General features: G+C 34.2%; 2 protein-coding genes and 1 long non-coding RNA gene across 5 annotated transcripts; 1 reads left to right on the forward strand and 2 right to left on the reverse strand.

The window, feature by feature from the left end:
- The first annotated feature begins 805 nt into the window (after window positions 1-805).
- On the forward strand, window positions 806-5613 carry LOC110718555 (auxin transporter-like protein 2). The gene is made up of 8 exons (XM_021897405.1): window positions 806-1165; window positions 1249-1434; window positions 1539-1651; window positions 1838-2021; window positions 3021-3118; window positions 4085-4292; window positions 4402-4659; window positions 4974-5613. Exons 1-8 carry the CDS (start codon window positions 995-997, stop codon window positions 5229-5231), a joined length of 1476 nt encoding a protein of 491 aa, XP_021753097.1. The 5' UTR covers window positions 806-994; the 3' UTR covers window positions 5232-5613.
- A 6806-nt stretch (window positions 5614-12419) lies between these two features.
- LOC110718556 (glycine-rich protein 2-like) lies at window positions 12420-13501 on the reverse strand. The gene has a single exon (XM_021897406.1). It carries the CDS (start codon window positions 13399-13401, stop codon window positions 12799-12801), a length of 603 nt encoding a protein of 200 aa, XP_021753098.1. The 5' UTR covers window positions 13402-13501; the 3' UTR covers window positions 12420-12798.
- A 2036-nt stretch (window positions 13502-15537) lies between these two features.
- On the reverse strand, window positions 15538-23575 carry LOC110718557. Of its 3 annotated transcripts, none has more exons than XR_002510927.1 (4): window positions 23077-23575; window positions 22323-22437; window positions 16922-17205; window positions 15538-16293 (listed from the first exon to the last, which is right to left on the reverse strand). It is a non-coding gene; the product is annotated as an uncharacterized LOC110718557 (long non-coding RNA). The 3 variants fall into 3 exon arrangements; XR_002510926.1 differs by having other exon boundaries at window positions 15538-16288; window positions 22323-22474; XR_002510925.1 differs by having other exon boundaries at window positions 22323-22474.
- Between the last annotated feature and the right edge of the window lie 263 nt (window positions 23576-23838).

Raw genomic sequence — 23838 nt, forward strand, 5'->3', positions numbered from 1 at the left:
AATAATAATAAAAAAATGACATCATCCTAGCACTTAGGCGGGAATTTTTTTATTAAGGGAACGACATATAGACAGTGGTGACGTCAGCATACTCTGTTTTAGTAATAGTTAATAGATTACAAGGGTGATTTTTTTGTTGAATCCTAGCATCTTGAATTGTACATCATATAACTAAATGCTATGATCATCAATTGCTGATTTTTTTTTTTTGTTTAGATATTTTAAATTTATGAGTCATGAACTATAAATCATAGTTTAGTACTTCACTGTATTTTATTTTCTTATACACTTCTTCAACATTGCAGACTATTTATTTATTTTTGCTTAATCAAAGATAATAAGAGATGAGGGTATAATAATAACAGTAATATGCATGTTTAATTTAAGCAAATAAATTGAGAAACATAATCATAGGGCTCGGGAAGCGGGAGACCCGCTCGTGCGGACAAACCACTCACGCTCACTTAATTATCATCCGAAATTTGGTATTACTTCCTATGATTATGTTTTTAAATTTTATGCAATGAGACAAAATTAATTCTTAAAAATCCCAATTTTATTTTATTTTTATTCCCTAAGTAAACAATCTTCGAACTAAGCTCGAAGACCGCAGTATTAGTCAAAACCAACAAAACCTTTACAGATTTAATACATACAATAATAATATCACATCATATAATATAATAAATTAAAATATATTGAATTTCTTTAATCTTTTTCTTTTAATGAAGATGCCCAAAAATGTTTTAGCAAAGACAAAAACTTTACACCTTTTTAGAAGGCGGATGTCTTGTATAAATACCTTGTATCCTAAGCATAAATTTCTCAACTCCATGCTATTTTCACCTTCCTAAATCCTAACCAAAACCCAACAAATATCTTTTTTTCTACAACACCACAAGTTACAAGAACAAAAAGGGGGATTTACAATAAGTTGGAGTAAAAAGAGAGAACATTACACATTTTGAAGGGACACTTTGTTATTAATATCAACATGGCTAATGGTGTAGACAAGGAGAAAGAAGTGGAGACTGTGATTATAGCCAACTACATTGAAATGGAGAAAGATGAAGCTAAGCCTTCGAGCTTCAAAACCGCCCTTTCTAACCTCCTTTGGCACGGTGGCTCCACTTATGACGCTTGGTTTAGTTGTGCCTCTAATCAGGTAAAGTCCGTTTTTCCAGCATGGATAAGGTTGTGTACATCTGAACCTCTATAATAAAACTTCGATTTGTGTTGTTGCTGCAGGTGGCACAGGTGTTGTTGACACTACCATACTCATTTTCACAGCTAGGGATGTTATCAGGAATATTATTTCAAGTTTTTTATGGAATTTTAGGCAGTTGGACTGCTTATCTTATTAGCATCCTCTATGTTGAGTATAGAACTAGGAAGGAAAGAGAAAAGGTTGATTTTAGAAATCATGTCATTCAGGTATGTAATTAATGTCCATATATTACTCTTTTTTGACAAAATTAAATGGTTATCATATTACTAGTAATTAGTTTTAATGAAATTAATTAATTTTGTTAATGCAGTGGTTTGAGGTACTAGATGGTTTACTAGGGAAACATTGGAGGAACGTTGGATTGGCATTTAATTGCACATTTCTTTTGTTTGGATCTGTCATTCAACTTATTGCCTGTGCAAGGTATCTTATAGCTTTAAACTTGTATTTTACCTCCCTTTGGTATCTACCTACCTAATATAGTACTCTCTTAAATCTTAATATATAATTGATGACTATAAATTTGTCTAATCCATGATTTATGGCAATAATTAAGAGGGTTCGTAATTAATTATTACTAATCTCTTTTGATTTGAATAATATTTGCAGCAACATATACTATATAAATGATAATCTGGACAAGAGAACTTGGACCTACATTTTTGGGGCGTGCTGTGCTACTACCGTCTTTATTCCTTCTTTTCACAACTACAGAATTTGGTCCTTCCTTGGATTAATCATGACCACCTACACTGCTTGGTATCTCACCATTGCATCCATTCTTCATGGCCAGGTAGTCCGCTTGAATTTAATTGTCACATTATCACCTTGTTATAAATTATAATTATCAATAATATATGTATATATATACAAAAATCTCCTTTCTTGTAGTTAAAGCATATTTTGAATTCAATAATAAACTATTGTTGTCTAAGGTTATGCAACAATATCTTTCAAAGTATTGTAAAATACGTATTACACATCTAGGAATTATGTTAGTAACGCTTTTGTATAGAGTATAATATATATCTCCACTTATTGATTAATAATCATATATCTTATATCATTATGCTTTCCGATCTTTGTCTACAATGTGGAATCTAGCTAATTGCAACTCATAATCTTTGTTACAAGTAAAGTTAATCACTATTTTACTATGCATTTCTTATTCTTTGACAAAAGCAACACTTTTCCTAGGCCGCCTTAGAAAAAGCTTAAGGCAACGTTTCCATGTGATATTTCCATTACTAATCAACATGTTACCCGACCAATCATGTGGTTTGTCTAAAAGCAATCCCATTAATTAGGAGCCTAATTAGTAATTAGTAATTTTATTTTTCTTTTTTACAATGGAACTTATGCATGCTTTTACTTTCCATATGTCCTAATAACTTGTATTTTTCTAATCTAATGGTTAATTAAACTTCTAATAATAATCTAATCCCCAACTAATAAAGGTTCAACCAAACAATTGTAGGTTTAATTCTAGAGTTTGTATAAACAATACAAGTATTATGTTGATTGGTTACATACTTGCATGGGATACCATGCACTGACTAAAACCCATGTGACCACATCACGTGCCGCAACCTGCAATCGTTTTTGGATTAATTGGTTTTAACCCCCACGTATATGTCGCGATTAGTCTCTAATCTTGCGTAAAATCCAACCCAATGTAGGCAGTGAACATATATTTTACTACTAAACTATGCAAATTAACCTTGGCAGTATAACTCTAATCGTACATTATATGGTAATGTGGTGATTAATATGTGATTAAAAATATGATTAGGTGGAAGGTGTGAAGCACTCAGGGCCGACCAAGTTGGTGTTATATTTTACAGGGGCCACAAACATTCTCTACACGTTTGGAGGACATGCTGTTACTGTGTAAGACAAACTCTCATTCTACCCTATATTCTTGTCTTTCAAAAAATTATAAAAATCTAGTTGGTTGATCTATTGTTTGACCCAAGGGCAAATCTGTCTTTTCAGTAAATTTATATAAGGGGCAAATCTGTCTTTTCAGGGTTATCACGTACTGTACATTAAAAAATAATGAAAATGACTTTTCACCGTTTTGTATAGACATTTTCTGACTATGTATTCATGTAATGACCAATCCTTATCTCCATAAAAAAAAAAAAAAAAAAATAACATGAGAAAAAAAAAATGTCCATTTTTATTTTTCAAAAACATAGGGCAAAAGTACGGGTAAATTATTAGGGGAAAAATTTACATGAATATAGTATGGCGTGCTAAGCAAAAAGATGGCATTTTTTACCTTTTGCTAGAGGAAAATTATTAATTTTCTACAGATTCAATCTTAAATTCAGAAAGTAAAGGCTCTTTTTCCAATCAGCTTTAGAGTTTATTAAGCTGTTACTTTTATCATGGTTTTGATTTACAGTAACTTATAAATATGGGGTCCAACTAAGTTTCACACTTTCACCCTTGTTTTCACCTTTTGCTTCACTTTAATTTTTACCTTCTGTCTTGATTGGTATAGAATATGCTATTGCTGATGACACTCAGATTTTCTATCTGATTTCATATAATTGGATTCTCTGCGTTTGTTTTTTCAGATACAGCTAACCTATTTGACGTGTTATGTTTATGGATAGTGTTGCTCCATTTTATATACCGTAAACTCACATTTTAATAGGGGGATTCTGTTTGATTTAAGAGAAACATTCCATAACGTTATATGATTATGAATAATTCAAAATAGTATGCGTACATAAGTATATTTCTTGATGATGTAACGTAGTATGAACAAGAAATCTTAACAAGTAATATGTAAGAATCGAGGAACTAGTTTGATTGATTAAGTTTTGGTTGGTGCGTGTAATGTAGGGAGGTAATGCACGCAATGTGGAAGCCACAAAAGTTCAAGGCCATATATTTACTAGCAACTCTATATGTGATGACATTGACCCTGCCCTCAGCTTCAGCAGTGTATTGGGCATTTGGAGACATGCTTCTTGATCACTCTAACGCCTTTTCTCTCCTCCCTCGGTCTCCATTCCGCGACATGGCTGTCATTCTCATGCTCATCCATCAGGCATGGACATATTCCTTAAAATACTATATGCTTTGAATAGTTTAATCTACCTTGATTAACCATTAATTGATTGATGATTGACAATTCTTAAATTAATTATGTAATGCAGTTTATAACCTTTGGATTTGCATGCACACCCTTGTATTTCGTATGGGAGAAGGCAATTGGATTGCATGATTGTAAGAGCATGTGTAAACGGGCAGCGGCGAGGTTGCCCGTGGTCATCCCAATATGGTTCTTGGCCATCATTTTCCCCTTCTTTGGACCCATCAATTCCGCCGTTGGATCACTCCTTGTTAGCTTCACCGTCTACATCATCCCTGCCCTAGCTCACATGTTCACCTTCCGTTCTGCTGCTGCCCGAGAGGTACATTTCCATATGTTTTTGTTATTTATATCATAGTATATAACTAGTATAAGGAGCTGAGCGTCAATAATATCTGAAAGTAGTACATTTTATTTACGAAACTGCCACTGTGAGAAACAAAAACGTTTCTCACGGTGAGTAATGGGGGCGCCCTCCAATAATATAATACAGTAACACTTTTAACTATAAAGGACTAATGACAGAGCGGATCGATATAAAATAAAGCGAACTATTACAAGTGTATAATGTTTTATTTTAGTTATATAAGTAATTATATTATTGTACTAACGGAATGGCAACAACGATTTATACAGAATGCAGTGGAGCAACCGCCCAAATTTTTAGGAAGATGGACAGGAGCATTTGCCTTTAATATTTTTGTGGTAGGATGGGTGCTTGTGGTAGGGTTTGGGTTTGGTGGATGGGCTAGTATGATCAATTTTGTTCACCAAATCGACACCTTCGGATTGTTTACTAAATGCTACCAGTGCCCTTCACCAAAGGTTGCCAATGTCACCGCTCTTCCCCCTTCACCGGCTAACCACACCCACCACCTTGCTCATCGTCTTTGATCGATTTTGCTACGACGTGATCTAGTCAATTACGTGCATGCCTTACGAGTTAGTTCAAGGCCACACAAAGTGGTATAGTGATTAGAGGCAATATACATGATGTGTTGTCTTTGGTTTGCTATTAGTTTCGAGTCTTCGCCTAATATACTCAGCTCAAAAATGTGCCCAAAAATGAGCTACTTGACTTGTTAGGGTTAAAGGTGTATGGCTTGAAAGGTTTGAGAAATGATCGAGTTAGAAAGAGGAAATTTGTAGTTTAGAAACGTTTGTTATGATTTTGATAATCGCTTGTATGAAATTAAATATGACTATGTAATTTTGCAATGAGTATTGTACTAGCTTCTCCATAAATGGACATGCTATCCGATCCTTGCCCTAGCTACAATCTTAATTGCTCAAATAAATTACTCTATCTAGCCACTTTTACTCTTATTAAATCATGTTTAGATAGTTGATGAGCTAAAGTACATTATTTATTATGATAGTAGTATAAGAAGAATTTCGAATGTTGAGTTTTAACATCCACCAATTTATCAACTTTTATTTCAATAGGATCTTTGGGTTTCCTGTCATAATTTTGCGAATCGAATTGGATAAGAACGATTAATGGCAATGATCCCATAACGATCAGCTACTCCTTGCCTTTCTTCCTGCAAATCGACAAAGACGAGTTAGGATTGCCAAGAATGCCAACCTGGCCACCCATTGAACATAAAATGATACATGTAAAAGGCATGCTATTACAAAAGATTTCATGATATTTCAAAAGCTAACAAATCTACAAGCCGCACCATAATCATAGTCTAGCAGACTAGCACAAACTGAAGGTGAATTTACAAAACTAGAGAAGAGAATTAAAAAAAAGGATGTACAATATGCATGCGAACAAAAATAGAGGTACGTATGTACGTTAGTTGTTAGTAGAAGTATCAATATTTGGCTTTTTCCTTGCTTTCTAAAGACGGGAGGCGTGGCCTACTGCATTTGAGCCTTGAAAGCGACATGAGTGCTAATCACGCATAGTTGAATTTTAGCTCTAACGACATGCTTTCTATAGACCTCACATGACCGTGAGAGACAACTTGGGTGGTCGGAACTATCCACTTTGTCCCTGAACTATCAAATGAGTTGATTACGTACACATCTTCATCACCAATCATAGATATGACCCTAAGGTGAACCCTAATGCCTGAGTTTTCAACACCGTGTCTTTCAAAAAAATGGTCCAATCTCAAATTTAGCTTCTAGAGAACATTTTCGTACCCAACAAGGCTAAGCATCGAGTCGCTTCAGGGATCGCAAAAAACCCCATGATGCGTAGTTGGTTTCCAGAACCATTTAATTCATACCTTGGACCATTACTTTGTTAGTCATACATTGTCTTGCCTCTCCAAAAATACCCCTAATGCGAGACATTAAAGTTTGTTGTCATAAAAAAGTGGGTATTTTAAGGATGAGTCAACAAATCTAAGACCAATGTATGTAAAATTTGACAATTCATGCCCATACACATATTGTTTGTGGTTTTCAATTCTCGTGTGGGCAACATCATACATCATAAAATTGTGGCTTAATAAAGTAAAGCACATGATTTTCTTCTACTTTGGACCATAATTGGGCTGAATCAAACAACCATACCCCATATTGTGAAAATGAAAGGTGTTGTCAACTTGTACTAGCCACACTTATTACGGGGCCGAACTAGCCGGCGCTCCTGGGCTAGATGGCGCATAACAAGTATATTCCAAAATGAGTGACAAGCTATAATTGCGTTTGCCCATAAAGTTTTTCATTACTTGCGTTGGTCTCTATTAATGGGCTTTAACTAAACAAAGTAAAAAAAATGGGCTTTGAGTAGAACGCCCAAGGGCTTTATTAATTTTGCAGAAAGGTTTGGTGTTGTTGTACCCTTTTCTTTCTTTTTTTTTTTTTTTTTTTTTTTTTTTTTTTTTTTTTTTTTTGAGGAAAAGGAGCCTTTAAATTCATTTCCGCCAAAGTTATGATACTTTGAGAAAAGGAATTTAAACGTACATACCCGTATCCCGTCTAGGAACAAAATGTGCAACCATGTTATAAGCTCTCTTAATATGCGAAAAATATAAAACTTCGAACCAAGACCTATCCATTCTAATACCATCATAGATGAGGCCAATAGGAGATCAAACCATCATCGCCAAGTTAACTATTGTATATAGTAATGTAGCTACTCAAGTATTCTCCCTCAAAAAAAAATAACCATTCACGTACTCGTTAGGTAGGAGTCAAACTAACTTCTAGGCGTGAGATTAGGGGTCAAGACGTTCCAAACTTGATATATAAAGGATTTTCCTAATCCTCCTCTCTTATGAAAAGTCTTCTCCTTACAAAAAAAATAAGTTAGTATAATGTGCTGATAATCATAGTTAGTGTAAGTGTAAAACCCTTTCTGATCTGTTTTAACTATTCAAGAGTCACAGAAGCTCATGCATTACTGCACATTTACCTCGAGAGTTAGAGCCATTCTCTTAAGGTTAGGCAAATATCACATTGGTCACCAATATATTGGGTAGCTTTGGGCCTTTGGTAGGAGATTCACAAGAGTGGTTTAACCTTAAGTGAATGGTTCTGATAGTCATATATAGCTTAAGTTCAAACAAGTTTGATAAGTAAAAATAATTTATATTAGATCATTATAAATTATGTAAAACATCAAGCTAGCCCTTGCATAAGCATTTTTAATCCCTTTAATTGTTACAATACTTATCATGAACACATAATAAGAAATAAATAACATGCTAACAACAAATGTTTGGATCAAGACTATAGTAATACATGCAGTAGAAAATGCAACTTTATTTATTGAAGTCCAATCCGACTTGAATCCGAACCGAATTATCAAATAATATTACCCTCCAAAAAACATGACAAAAGAGGTTAGAAAATCTAGGTCATTTATTTTTACTTAAAAGGGGAGTTATATCAGGTACTCAGGCAGACACTTTGGAACTCTTGAATACATGACAGAGAAGATGTGACAAATCAGCTATAAATTGGAAAGTTCATTTCATTACAGAACAGGGTGCTCAATCACACGGGAAGAAGAGCATCTTATCTGCATTTGATGCGTGCCACTATTAATGGACTAGACCCATCCATACTTTTATTTTGATCCCACAACAATTATATTCACTTCATACTTTTGTATTAGCATCATTATTATTACTGGTATTATTGTAGGAAGAATCAGCATCATTTTTTTAAATTTGTTTTTTTTATGTATATAAAAGAAACTATATCTATGAAGCGAAGCAATAATTAATCACACAAAGTTTCTTGTGAATTGGGTCTAGTTTATTTGATGGTTTTAGAGTTAGGATGTTGTTCATTCACTTCAATAATCATCCCATTACTAAGTGCATTGTAATTCATATGAAAAGGATGATTTAGTCGATACTTCAAGTATTTGTGTTTTTCCTAATCAATGTGTTATTAGATTTACTTGAATGCATTTTTATTTTTTAATATTGACATCTTATGGTTTCTATTAATACAAATCTATATTTTGTACTCCGTATATTACTAATAGTCAAATATGTATATTAAAAGTCGAAAGAGAGTGGAGGGAGTATAAAAATGCAATGTTAGAACCAACTAGGAGCTGGTAGAAATTGAGTGGGCATCCCATAGTTGGTCAGCGGCCCAGTGCTACAAAACTATGGGCAAAACGATTCGAACACTACAGTACAAAACTACAAACTATACAAAATGAGTGGGTATTCTAGCTAAGTTGTTCGGGAGTATTCATCTTTAATGATACGTTGGCATTTTATAGCAGTGACCTTGCTAATTGTTATCCCTTATCCATAAACTAAATTAAATAAAAAAAAAAAAAAAAAAAAACTTCAATGTAATTTGAGATGTGACACTTGTCAATTGTCGTGAGCTTTTCTTGATGACCAATCATCTCATTAGTCATGACATGTTTCACAACCAATTATCCAATAACATCATTTTTTGTCATCATCAAACTAACCGTATGTAATAAGCGTGAACCATCGTTCATTAATGCCTTATTTGGTTGTACTTTAATAACCAGGGAAATATAAATTTATGGAAAATGTGTTTAAAAGTAGTTGTTTGGTTAACAATAATGTAGGAAGGGGAAATTCCTAAGGAAATTGAAATTCCTACAAAACATGGGAATTAATTTCCCACATTCTACCTTGGTCACTCAAACTTTTCACATGTATTTTGGGTGAAATTACATTATTATCCTCAAAATTTTGGAAAAGTAGTTCAAGTTATAATAATACATAGGTATTACATAAGTTAACCAAACAAAACATAGGAAACTAATTCATGAGAAATACGATTTTCTATATGTACAATTTTAGTATATCCTAGGCAATAAATTTTCCAATATATTGTAACTTCGTGTAGACGTTTAATTCCCATATGCAACCAAACGAGGCCTAAGAATTGCAATAGCTTTAATACTTCGGAGTACAAATATACTTGTAATACTACCATATACGGAGTACTTTTTATGTTTCACAAATATTTTTTCACTTTTTGTTTTGATCCATTTTTAATGTTATTTACGATTTGCTTTATTACAATTTGTTTCTATTATTATATTTACTTTACATAACTAATATTCTTCTTATTATTCATCTATACTCAACCTCTTGCTCCCAAGAAAAGTCATCACAATTACGGATAACATGTCAAAATACTCATTTTATACATTTTGCTAAATTTATATAACATATTTCTTTATGTACGTGATGTGAAAATTTCATCAATGACTTATGCTTGCAACAGAGGAAGGCATGCTTTATTAGGGCATAATGATACAATGCATCAAGAGTAAAGGTTTCAACGCTAATTCCATCTATTTTCAGGAAATTTTCTAATTATCTGATGCAAGTGAGTTGTAAACTTTTCCTTTTTATAGTTGACTGATGTCTTAGTTACAAAGAATGTTGGCCAATCTGATCTATATACCTTGGTGTCTTGGTGAGTAGTATTAGAAACACAAAAATAGGTACTGGTTTAATGAAAAGTATTTAGACTCATTAGTATTGAAGACTTTGTAGTAACACAAAAATAGTTAGTGGTTGAAAACTTGAAACTATTGAAAATTATATAAAATAATTAATTTAACACATAGGGCGTGTTTGACACTAGTTTTTGAATTGCTTTTATTATTTCTTGTATGTTACAGCTAGTCAATAACTACTTTATTGAACACTCATACAATCATAATTTAATTATCTATCTTTATAACTATAATTTTGCCAAAAAAAGCCTTTAATCTCAAAATAAAACAAAAAATAGCTATAGACCTATAGCTAGTATGATCGTTGTTTAAGCAACGACTAATAATGCGTTGTTTTTTTTTTTTTAACATTGTAATAATTGAAGTGCAAAACTACAATAATCGCAAAAATAAAGCACAAAATTCTAAAAACATAAGTACGTTTAGGTTATATTACTTATATAGAATAAATACTTTAGTCATGAGCAATAATAATACAAAGATAAAATTTGGACAAATAATTATGATGGGTGCTAAATAACACAGAGATTATACACTAATAATTGTTTAGTGGTGTCGTATAATTTGAGTTGATATGATTAACATTTACTATAGTAGGAGTACTCGTAGTAAGTAAAAAGAAGGACGAAGACACAGTTTTTGTGTCACACACAAAAATAGGATATGGTCGCACCTTGTTCTTGTTATGCAGCAGTTGAGGGTGGTGGCATACTGACATGCATTCATAGTGCGCATTCATAGGTCCCCCAAATTGATAGGGTATATTTGTCTTCTTCCCTTTGACCAGTCTTTCATATCCATTTTTTCTTGTCCTTGCAAGATTTTCTCCAATCTTCCGTATTTTTTTTTTCTTTATTATTACGGAGTAGTTTATTTAGTGCATATGTTATCTGTTTTGAAGTAGTGGTTAGATTGTAAATTTCAGCACAGTTTATTTATGCTTTTCGTTTTTTTACTGTTAAGTTTTGATCAGTCACATATTTGTCTTCTAAATACATGATATATACACGACATAAACATGTAATAAGACATTTCTGTAATTTTTCATACTCACATAGCGTCGTAGCATAATACACCGTACCAAGCTAAATACCCGAAACACCATCAAAATAGTAGTGTGCTATAATGATGTTATTGATCGCCCTTTGTGGCTCATTAAACATCAAAAAAAAAAAAAAATGAGATCGTTGTAATCATATTATTACAATGGTAACAACTATCATGTTATTAGTCTCTCTCATTCCATATTTCCATGATTCTTCTGGCCTTAACAATGCTCCCATGGGACTCATGATTTAGAATGAATATTTCTTGTCCTTCTCATTTCTAGGGTCCTACTTGAGAGAACAAATGGCATGAAACTAGTAGTGATAAGATGCCCATTATTTGAAAAATCCCTCTAATCTAATACACAATTTTGATAGTTTCTCATGCCAAAATATTTGCTTTTACTGTAATTATCAAACAAACATGCTTCCACAGTAACAAACCCTTTTGATAGAATGCAAAGAGTCCAAGTGTCACTCTTTGAAAAAGGTTTCAACAATGGATCGTTTCAATTCAATTCAATTCATAACTAACATTTTCGGAACAGATAATTAATTGGAGTAGAATAGAATACTTCCCCAGAAAAATGGACTATTGGAGTAAAATAGTCTTTCCAAGACATCAAGTATTCAAGATTATATAATTTGGACTCTTCAACATAGGAACCTCAAGGGAAGAGCTACTGTTTGTGGTACAAATTCCAACCTAGACAACAGTATTTCAAAATCCAAATTATTTGCTTCTTTCAAGATGAACAATTATTTCATAATGTCAAATTGCCAATTACATAATTTCATGTCTTTATTGGCTTACCACTAGTTAAGCATGGGATTTTATGCAATGAAGTAATTGGAGCATACCAATAGGAGAGACTGAAGGAGTACATTAATTAACAATTAACCCTAATTGGCCATATTAAATTCATACAAATTACTCCATTTTCAACATCAACTACTTTTAAAAAAACAGTAAAAGATATTGAGCATGTATCTGGTTCAAAATATATATGAATATTAATCATGAACAAAATCAAGCAAATTAAATCCAAAACAAAGGAAACAAATAAAATAAACAGTGGAACAAAATATTTATAAATAAAAAAAAGGGAAGGAAGTATATTTCATTAATATTGACATTTTTCAACAGAGATTATAACAATCAAAAGGATGATAGATAATGCATAATCTCATCTAAAATATCTTGTCAAAACATCTCCATTCTTGATTTTTTTATCTTCTTCAAAAGTAAAACAAAATAAAATTAAAAGACTCCTACTACCCTTCTTATCATACCCTAATTCACCATAGCCGACAAACTAGTTGTAACAATAAAAATTAGAGAGAAAATACATCTTAAACCCCCACAAAATATTTTCTCCCAAAAACCCACAAACAACCCTAATAATCATAAACCAACATACTAAACCATAACAATAATAATAATAATAACCTTAAAAACATTTTAATTCATCATCATTGATCAACGAGCAGCAGTACAGTCCCTCGCAAAGTGTCCATCACCTCCACAGGAGTAGCAGTTTCCACCACCACCTCCTCCTCCTCGGCCACCGCCTCCTCCACCGTACCTTCCTCCACCTCCTCCGCCGCCACTCGGACATTCCCTCGCCATGTGTCCTGGCTCACCACAACTGTAGCAGTTTCCACCACCGCCTCCTCCACCGTACCCACCACCACCTCCTCCATACCCACCACCGCCATATCCGCCGCCTCCACCGCCGTAGCCACCACCTCCATACCCACCGCCAGATCTCCTACCCTCACCGCCACCGCCGTAACCCCCACCGCCACCACCGCCGCCTCCGCCGCGACGAGTGGAGGCTTGGATAGGGCCTTCATTAGGGCCAGTGACATCAACAGCCTTAGTACGACCGTCATCACCAGTAGAGATGAGAAACTCAACCTCTTCACCATCACCGAGTGAACGGAACCCCTCAGATCGGATGGATGACTGGTGAACGAACAGATCTTCGCCGCCTTCAGATGGAGTGATGAAGCCGAACCCCTTGGTGTCGTTGAACCACTTCACCGTTCCCTTGAGCCTCTCTCCGCCTTGATCCTCCATTTTTGAGTAGAGAGTGATTTAGTTCAGTTTGTTTCTCTCACTAGAAAAAAAGATGAAGAAGAAGATATTTTAGGTGTGAGAAAGGAGGAAGGGGTGTGGGGGAGGTGAGGGGTACTTATATTGGCAAATGTTTGGCGACTGGCTCTATCCTTTTGCCACGTATTTTTAATTTTTATTATTTTTATTTTAGATAGAAGGGGGATGGTCATTTTCCTGGGTGAGTGTTTCTATGTTGTGGGGATCCAACGGTTGGGGATAAGAGGTGGTGATTAAATGTGGGCCGTTGGATTGTGGGTATAGGAGGAGAGAGAAAAGGAGAAACGGGCAGAGGGGGAAAGGGCAGGGCAGGTTGGGTAGTTGAAGTGAGTAAATGAGAAATGGGGGGTCGCGGTAGTTTTAGTGTGCAGGAGTTATTAGGTGAATAAATTTCGGACTACTTTACGAGGAAAATGTTTATTATGTACCAAATGCAAAGATTGTATAAATAAATGTGAAATGTTAATAAGGTGAGTTCTTTATGAGCTTTGTACTTCCAACTTCCGATGGACCAAAGAGCACATTTTTCATTAAATTTGAATTCAATTTGAAAATTTTAAATTCAAAATGTACAATCTTATAGCTGCTCAAAGATTGATTTACACGAGGATTAAGAAGTGGAAGGATGGTTTGTCCCTCCGTCGAGTGTTATGGTGGTTCGATCTTCATCCCCCTTCCTATATCTTATTACCATTAAAAAAAACAAAGTTACACAAAATTCGACCCTAGCCACAGGTCTTGCTATTAGATACGGAGTACTACCGTACAAAGGTCTTGCTTTTTTGTAGTTTTTTAAAAATCATACCTATATAAAATAAAATTTTGCATTACAAATTTTACTCACGCTAGTAAATTATAGATGTTTGAATCATCTTACCAAAAAAAAGTTTGGCAATCTCGCAAATTATTTAATGTTCATGAATTTCGAATGCACATGATATGGTTTTATCTAGAAATACTTCTTAACTTAACAATACCTAGTTTAAAATTTATATTTATCAATAAGGCCTCATTTAGTTAACACGAAAAATAAGTTATCATATGAAGTTATATTCTATGGAAAGTTATTTCCCTAATGAAATTCCTAGAAATTGTTTGGATGTTACAATGAAAAGTTGAAATTCCTATAATTTTGATTGAACAAGGGGGACCTTGCTAATTTTATTTCCTATATTTTGTAGGAAGTTGAAATTAATGTCCCCATTTATATTTTTTTGTCAAACAAATAACTATTCAACTTGCCAATTTCCATGATTTTTCACTTTCCCAATTTTATTTTGTCAACCAAATAAACACTAAGTTTTACATTTTGTACATTACAGTACAATAAAAAAAATAAAAAATAAAAAATAAAGTGCGTAAGTCACATATAACTAATACACTTTTCGTCCCTTAAATATTTCTCTTTTTGAATAATAAGATCCTTATGTTAAATCAAATTTAATCAAACAACATTCTGCCTGACTATGTTGTGTTGTAGTTGAACTAAATAAAAATTAATGGTAAAAATAAGTAAGAATTATTCAAGTTAACTCGTAAATTCAGTGGCAGGCAGCCACAGTGGGCCTGTTGCCAGAGTGGAGGACCACACCTAAGTGGGCCGGTCCATAATCTCACAATCGAATATGTTCGAAACCAGATCTTGCATGTTGCATGCAATGCTGTCTAGTGTCTAGACTGTCTACCATAATATTGTCAACTTTTCCTTTGTTGAATAATGGAACCACAAAAGTTAACAGGGTTATTTGACCCCAATCCTCACTATCCAAGTTTTGAGTATAAGTTATCTTCGTCTAAACTAAGATATTATCATCTTAAATTTTATAAGTTGTGATTTGGTTAGGCTTAAATTATTCTGGTTTGGTATGATGTGATACAATCTCATGTTTTGAGTTTTGACTCAACTTTGACTATGTTAATAATTCAATATGATATAGAACTCGTCACTAGTAGAAAAAATGACATTTAGTACGGTTTTTTTAGGGATATTTACTACGGGTTTGAAACTTTGAACCATAGAACTAGTGGGTGTAGCGAATAAGGAAAACTATTTGCTACGGTTCTATGGTTTTTTTTAAAAACCGTAGAGCTTTTGCATTTTTTCTAAACCGTAGCATTAAGTGGTCCAAATTTTTTTTTTAAAAAAAATAAATATATTTTTTTGCATTTTTAAAGCTTAATTAATGATAAGTGTATAACATATACATAAAAAACATTTTTTTTTCATAGAATTTATCTTAGTTATACAATGTATACTTTTTACAAATAAGAAGACATTACAAATAAGGCTAGCAGCCTATTTAACAAATGAAAACCGCAACAACATCGGCTTTGGACACAAGCATGCTCGATCATCTCAGTAGTAGAAAAAGGCAAATAGGCAATGGTCGTTCAAAACCGACTTAGGGCACCACATAGGCAGAACAGTAGCAGCACAGAAGTAGTAGCAGCATCAAAGACAGAAGCAGCATCAATGTCATGATGAATCAACTGCAACATATTGCCCAGCAAGTTGAGCAGTGAGATAGGAGTCATAACCTGCAATATGATGCTTTAGAGAAAAAACGCATGATATAAAACTTCATTGACACTAGTGAATTTACCTTTAAGACATAAATATAGCTTTAGTGTTCAGATGCAAGGAAAGCAGGCATAATAAGCCTAATAGAACGATAGTTAGAAGGGAACTTGCTATTTTCACAAGTTAACAAGCTGTCCAATTTAAAGAGTAAACATTTGACTAGGCTCGGAATCAGTGACCCAGCCAGTGTGGAAAGTAATTAATGCACTGGAATTCCGCACATTCAGCAGTTGCCAGTTCCCTATTACCTGAACAATACTGCAGCAAGGTCTGTGCTGGCATCAAAAACGGAGAATATTTTCATTAATCTTGTCAGAAATTAAGGCCTGCAAACACTATTACATAGGACTACGCAGTGTACTAGTGACACCAAAATGCTTTAGCAGCACAGCAAATGAATGAGCATCAAGAGTATATCAGTATAATTAATTAATGCCCAAGACTACATAAGGCAACTAGATATAAAAGTTCCCAATCTTCCCATCTATCATTGTAATAGACTCAAGTTTAACAGTTGGTAAAAATAAAGAATTTCGAATAAACTTAGTAGAATTTAGCATAAAGATTTGGTCTTGATTTACATTAATTGTTGCAGCCACCAGATAAAAAGCAATGTGGAGTAGGCATTTGGTTGCAAGTGAGCAATAGTTCAATTAAGACAGCAGGTAGAACAAAGCAAGGAAGATTCCAGCTTTGCGTGTGAAGATAGAAGACCATTAACAATTTCATGTAAAAGCAGTACAGAAGCTATTAAGTTCATGAATCATATTAGTATCTGCACCAAAATAATCAACAGCCAAAGAAAAGACGAGACGAAAGCAAGTTAATTACCAGACAAAACCAATTACAACCTGATAACAGCAAGTTAAAATTTCATTGATTAAGAAAGATTAATGGTGTTACCAGTATTAATCTTTTTGACCTCCAACTCTCTCGAACTTCTCTGGGTCCTTAGAGTATCCAACAGACCGAATGATCCACCAGGGTCCTCCTTCTATGTATCTTTCTCTATTCTCCTTAAGTGCTCTACGAATTTGGTAGTTAAAAACTCAATTGCCAAAAGTGTAGGAAGGGGTTTCCCCATAGAACACAGTCGGCTAAGTAGGTTGCTTGATCTCCTGGAATAGCAGCCCATTCTTAACCTTTTACCCAGTTTCCTAATCCCAAAGCTTCAAGTACAAGGATTCCTGGATACAGAGTTAGAAGTCAAAAAATTTCAAAAATATTCTTAATTCAGCAAGTCAAAAATACTATTCAATTAAAATTACGCTTTTCACTCTATTCTTTATAAAGAATATCTCCATAATCACATAATCAAGCAGGCACCACTGACAAGTTTTCAAACCAATCAACTATATAATGAATCAATGAATTAGCATTTAACATAAGGATATAAGCATGTTGGATACCGATTTTACATGTAGTCTATCAAAGGCAAAGGGTCCCTTAGATATAACTTGGCAAATTAAAATATCAATAAGATATAAATTAAATGTCATGTTCATTAGGATTTGCATTCTTTACAAATCTAATTTAATCTTCATTCTAGCAATTATAACCACCCATGTACTGATGTACACGTTCCCAGCAAGTCTAAAAGTAGACAATTTTATTAATATATACATTACTAGAAAAGAATAGGACAACCAAATCAAACAAAGTAATTCTACATGAGACTGATTTGGGGTTAATTAACTAGGCTTACTGTATACATTTTTATGTACATATGAAACACATAGCTACTTTCTATAAGGACACATAAACAGTGAACCAGCTTTATTCAGGAAGCCAGTACAGCAAATTTACACTACAGTAGGTACATCTTATTCAGAGGAACTTAGAAGGAAATATAAACAACAAAGATGATATTAGAGACTTCACAGGTGTGGGATTTTGAGAAAGCAGCAAGAAACCCTTAAAATAGGAAATCAACTCATAGAATGGCCATTCTAGTGGCTTACAAAGTCAAACTTAAGATCTTCTATACGGAATAGTCTTCGTCATTTATGAATATTCTTAGATGAACTGCTAAGCTACCACTAGCTTCCTGATTTCTAGTTATACACAAAGAAGGAAAAAAAAAAAAAAAAAACAACCGTCCCATAATTTATGAAATATCTTACCTACAAATGAACATGTACTCTGCCATATAAACACCCAAGCCTCAATTACAAGGTTTACAACGTCCTATCCAGTCATCATAATTCACTTTATCACAATGCAACCCACATCACCCCTATTTCTATTTCTAATATTCATGCAAAAAAATAGCAATAAAACAGTAAAAATAAATAAATAATAAAGTCAGTTACAATTGAACCCCATGAATCTGTTATTCAAAAATCTGCTTGTAATTCTATAATTTGTGCAAAAAATAGGGGCGAGCCCCCATTAATCTCTGGGATCAACGTTTCTTTTATATCCCACCAACCATGTGCTGCCACGTCATCATATTTAAATAAAAAAAAAGTCGTTGTAGCTGTTGGCCCATTCTGCCGTTATCAGACGGCATTACATCCAAATTTGACACCGTTAATTAGCAAACTTTGTGAAACAGGCAATACCTCACTCTCTCTCACAATCGCATTTTACAGTAAAAAGGAACTTTGCTTCCTGATGGTTCCCCCGTATTCCCGGTGGTTGAAATTTGTTGTATTCATCTTCAGTGGTGTTCGTGTGTGTCCAGTTTGCGCCGTTTGTTCGGTGAAGGTTAGTTTATTTTAACCATAGTTGATTTGATTTAGTTTAATTATGGGTCCAATTATTTGTAATTGGTTTTGCGTAATTGTGGAATTGCACCCTTTGTTGCTTAATTTGATATATTTCGTTGTTTGAATTCAGTAAAGGTTAACTACCTATAACATTTTCAATCCAAAAAAACCGTTAGTGAGCCCCACATTGTACACGTGTCAATTTTTTATTGGATAAAAAAATTAAAAAAAAAAGGAAAAAACAAAACCCTGCCACCCCAAGTAGCCACCCCAACCACTGTGAAACCCTAGCCCCGACCCCCAGCCACCACCAAAATCCGGCCGGCTGCCCTCCTTAACCTCCGAAAACGGCCGGCCACCACTCCCAGCCCACACCACCATCTCTAATTGGAGCTTTTCACTTTTACGCTGCAACTTCTCTCTCTTTCTCTCTCCTCCATTGAAGCATACTCTTCAATTCTCCATTGAAGCGCACTTCCAAGCTTTCTCTCTCCTCCATTGAAGCCACCTTCTAAGGTAATAATACACCTTTTATTTTTCTCATCTTAATTTCAATCATCGAATATTAATTTCACAATCTAGGGTTTAACTTTCACACTATCGTTAATTTAATTGTTAGTATTAGGGTAAGGTGGATTATTGAACTATTTGGTTGTGATTATTCAAGTTATGATTGCTTATTATGAGTGATTTTGTTGCTGCAATTTTGCTATCTGCAATTATGTGATTATTCGAGTTGGTTTTGCGGTGGTTCAGGCTGAGTGGAGGTGGTTTCGGTTTGGTTTTGTGGTGGTTCAGGCTGAGTGGAGGTGGTTTCGGTTTGGTTTTGCGGTGGTTCAGGGTGAGTGGAGTTGGTGGTGTGGGCTAGGAGAGGTGGTCGGCCGTTTTCGGAGGTTTAGGGTGGCGGCCGGGCGGATTTTGGCGGTGGCTGGGGGTAAAGGCTAGGGTTTCACGGTGGTTGGGGTGGCTGGGTTTTGTTTGTTGATTTTTTTTTTTAAGTTTTTTATCCAATAAAAAATTGACACGTGTACAATGTGGGGCCCACTAACGGTTTTTTGGATGAAAAACATTAATGGGTAGTGCTACCCAAACGTTTTCAAACTTGCGGGTAGTTGTAAACAAATAAAAAAAATGGGTAGTTTTTCACAAAACAGTCTATCTTCCGGGTAGTTTTACACAATTTTCCCTAAAATTAATACGCGGTAATGAAAAATTATCAAAACACACGTGTGCATAGATATTATGCATAAAGATACGTACAAAAAGTTTCTTTCTATTCATTTAGTTTTAAGATGTAAAATAGTACTCTTGGAAGAAAGAAGTTCCGTTTTATTCTTTTAAATATTTGTCATCATTACCCTACTTCGTTTTGATTTGATGGTTTTCTACTTATTCACGGATTTGACCTTCTTCTCATTCCAAATCACAGCCACACCACCTGCATTGCCTTCACTCTCGTCCCTTCACCACTTCCTTGAAAGACTTCCGACCAATTCTAGCTTCAGTTATTATGAAAATGATGGGTTTGTGAACGGACACAATTTCAAGGGTGTTTGACTTAAAGGAAGGGCGACTAACAACACGTGCATTCCACACAACAATTGATGCACCTAAAGGAAATGCCAAACTACCCGCCTTATATTTAGTCTCGAGGTTAACATCCATGTACCTTATAAATGGGTCTATCATAAACCTAATAGCACAAACTCTAACAATGACTTCACTAATATTGGAATGCAAATAAAATGCTTGAAAACCATCGGAGCAACAGGCTAGTTGTGTAGGATCAACTACATTGAGAAGAAAATCTAGAATTACCTCACTGATGTCGTTGGGATTGTAAACAAGCACTTCCTTGTTGAGCTTGTTAAAAAGCTCTTTCACATCAACTACACCCACAATATCAACCATATTGGGAAGGTGTGCGGGCACGGGATCTGTTACACCGGGACCAATCATGACCATTCCATGCAACTTTGGCTCTCACGGGCTTTTAGGGCTCCTAATGATGTCCCTAATGCATTGGTCACTCAAAATTTGAAGGTTGCCATTTCCGGGTTTGGGTGAAAAGTACATAAACTTGTTAAAGTTCATTTCGGGTCGGCCGGTGTTGTTAGGGTCACGGAAAGTAATTTTGTTAGGTGTGGGAACAACGTAGCAGCGAGGAGGGTATACCGGGTTTTCGGGATCAAAGGGTTGGTTTGCCATTGTGAATTTGTTTGAAGAAATTTAGGGCTTAGGAATTGCAAAACAGGTAAAGGATACTATATCCAATGCAATAACATTGCTTTTATAGAGAAGCAAGGGGGTAGAGCACAAGACAAGTACAAGTACTGCCACGTATGCTCTTAGAGACTTGCAAACAATATGGATTTTTTTATGAGTAGCAAATGATTTCGGGTAATTAGAGTATGCAATATTTGGAGTGAGCAATACTTATTAATGATATGTAGCACGTGATTAAAAATAAGACATGAGTGATGAAGTATTAAACAACGAAAAGAGTGCTTATTCTTTCGTTGGAATTAGAATAACATGATTTATATAATATTTCTCATGAAAATGGATGCCTACTACCCTACATATATTCTTTAAACAAGTACATGACACATTTACAAATGAAGTAGGATGTATGTATTGTCACTTCACCAAGCTGAAAAAGTCAAGGGACTATTCATATGTAATCATGCTTTTGGCAAATTTTGGCGCACAAGTCTTGTACTAGACGTAAGAGATCAGATTTGCATCTTTTTAAGTCAGCTATGCAATAATATCTTCTATAATTGGCGAATTATATTTAATTATAAATAGTCAAATTAGGATAAGGTATAGAATGGTAAAATGAATTTATTATGAAAGTGTATTATTAGCTTTAAAGATACATTAAAATTTTATTACATATGTATACATACATATAAAAATGGTTATGTGTGTGTATATATATATATATATTTATAATTATATCGCTTTGTTTTTGTTAATGTAATGAAACACAAAATCGTAAGAATATGCATTTAACTTATACATAAATTTCTTTTTTGCCATTTACAAATCGTTCTCTCTTATGAACACTATTAACGGTAAAGTAGTACGTAACTATACAATATGGACTCGATTGAAAGGTATAGCCTTGGGAGATAATCATAACCAAAATCAAACAATGCAATTTTCTAAGTTACTATAATCATTCATACAACAAAATATATCAAATTAATCACCAGAAGGGTCCAATTCCAAAGTAACCCAATACCAATTACTAAAAATTGGGTCATAATTAATCAACTAAATTGGGTCATAATTAATCAACTATGGTGAAAGTAATCTAACCTTTACCAAATTCAAACAACGAAATATATCAAATTAACCAACAAAGGGTGCAATTCTACAGTTACGCACAACCAATTACCAAAAATTGAAGCCATAATTAAACAAAATCAAATGTGAAAATAAACTAACCTTTACCGAATTCAAACAACGAAATATATCAAATTAAGCAACAAAGGGTGCAATTCCACAATTACGCACAACCCATTACAAATAATTGGGCCCATAATTAAACAAAATCAAATCAACTATGGTCAAAATAAACTAACCTTCACCGAACAAACGGCGCAAACTGGACACACATGAACACCACTGAAGATGAATACAACAAATTTCAACCACCGGGAATACGGGGGAACCATCAGGAAGCAAAGTTCCTTTTTACTGTAAAAAGCGATTGTGAGAGAGAGTGAGGTATTGCCTGTTTCACAAAGTTTGCAAATTAACGGTGTCAAATTTGGATGTAACGCCGTCTGATAACGGCAGAATGGGCCAACAGCTACAGCGACTTTTTTTTTTATTTAAATAAGGTGACGTGGCAGCACATGGTTGGTGGGATATAAAAGAAACGTTGATCCCAGAGATTAATAGGGGCTCGCCCCCTCCTAAAATCTATGTAGTATGAAAACAACTAGAAAAGTGAAGAAGAGATCTTACCTTGTTGAAACCGAGAACACAACAACAACAAAAAAATACGGCCAAAATTCCATAAAATCAAGTATAAAAACCCTATATCTCAAAGAAACGAAACAAATGGCTTCTGATTTCTGCGAAAAATCTATTGCTATCGCTGAACCCTAAATCCGAGAATTGAACCCTAAATTCGAAAAACAAACTTAAATTCTATCACAATCGGCAATGTAGTGAATTTGTTATATTAACCAGCAAAATGTCATAATTTCATTGATTTCAAACCAAAACTACTAAAAAATTTAATCAGAAGAATGATTAATAATCAAATTAACGAGGACCCTAAATTGTGAAATTGATATAGGATAAATATAAAAAGAAGCAACATCTTACCTCAGAATCTGCTTCATTGGAGGATAGAGGATTTCAGAAGCCGCACGAATGGAGAGTATTGTGAACAGCGCTTCAACGGGAAATCGAGCGGGAAAGAGGGACCACGCAAGAGGAAACGAAGGAGTGGGAAGCGTGTTGGCCGGAAACCCGAATCGGCGGCGCTGTTGAGTGGTCGGGAACTTAGTGTGAGTTGATGAGTGTTGAGGAGAGCGAAGGAGAATGAAAGGAGGCTGTTCTTCCACTCTTCCAAATCTAAACAAGGGTTTTGTTCCTATATTTTTAATTGGGCGGACATACTATGTTTAATATAATTGGGCGGACATACTATGTTTAAAATGTTACGGTTATAAAAACCGTAGCATTTTCATTTTAGACTACAATTTTTATATTAACTGTACTCTTATTAATTATTATTGTTTTCTTGAACTAGTTTTAATATTACTTTAATATTGTTACGGTTTTTATTTTAAGCGTAGCGTATGTGGGGTGGTAAAAAACAATTTTTCTACTAGTGCATGTTTTTTAAGAAGAGAATCTTGCTAAATTTTAAGAGGATAATAATTTTAATCATAAATATATTTAATAATCAATAAATTAAATTATGCATATAAAAAATATGATAATTACCAACATACAAGTATATTGAGATGGATCTAAAATGGTCAAGAACCAAGATAGATTATGTAAATAGTGTACTGTATTATTACTGTGTATACCAAATTACCAAGACACCAAGTAGCATCTTATAAATAGCCAAAATAA

Source organism: Chenopodium quinoa, unplaced genomic scaffold, assembly GCF_001683475.1.
Source record: "Chenopodium quinoa cultivar QQ74 unplaced genomic scaffold, ASM168347v1, whole genome shotgun sequence".
In the NCBI taxonomy this organism is placed as follows: Eukaryota; Viridiplantae; Streptophyta; class Magnoliopsida; order Caryophyllales; family Amaranthaceae; genus Chenopodium; species Chenopodium quinoa.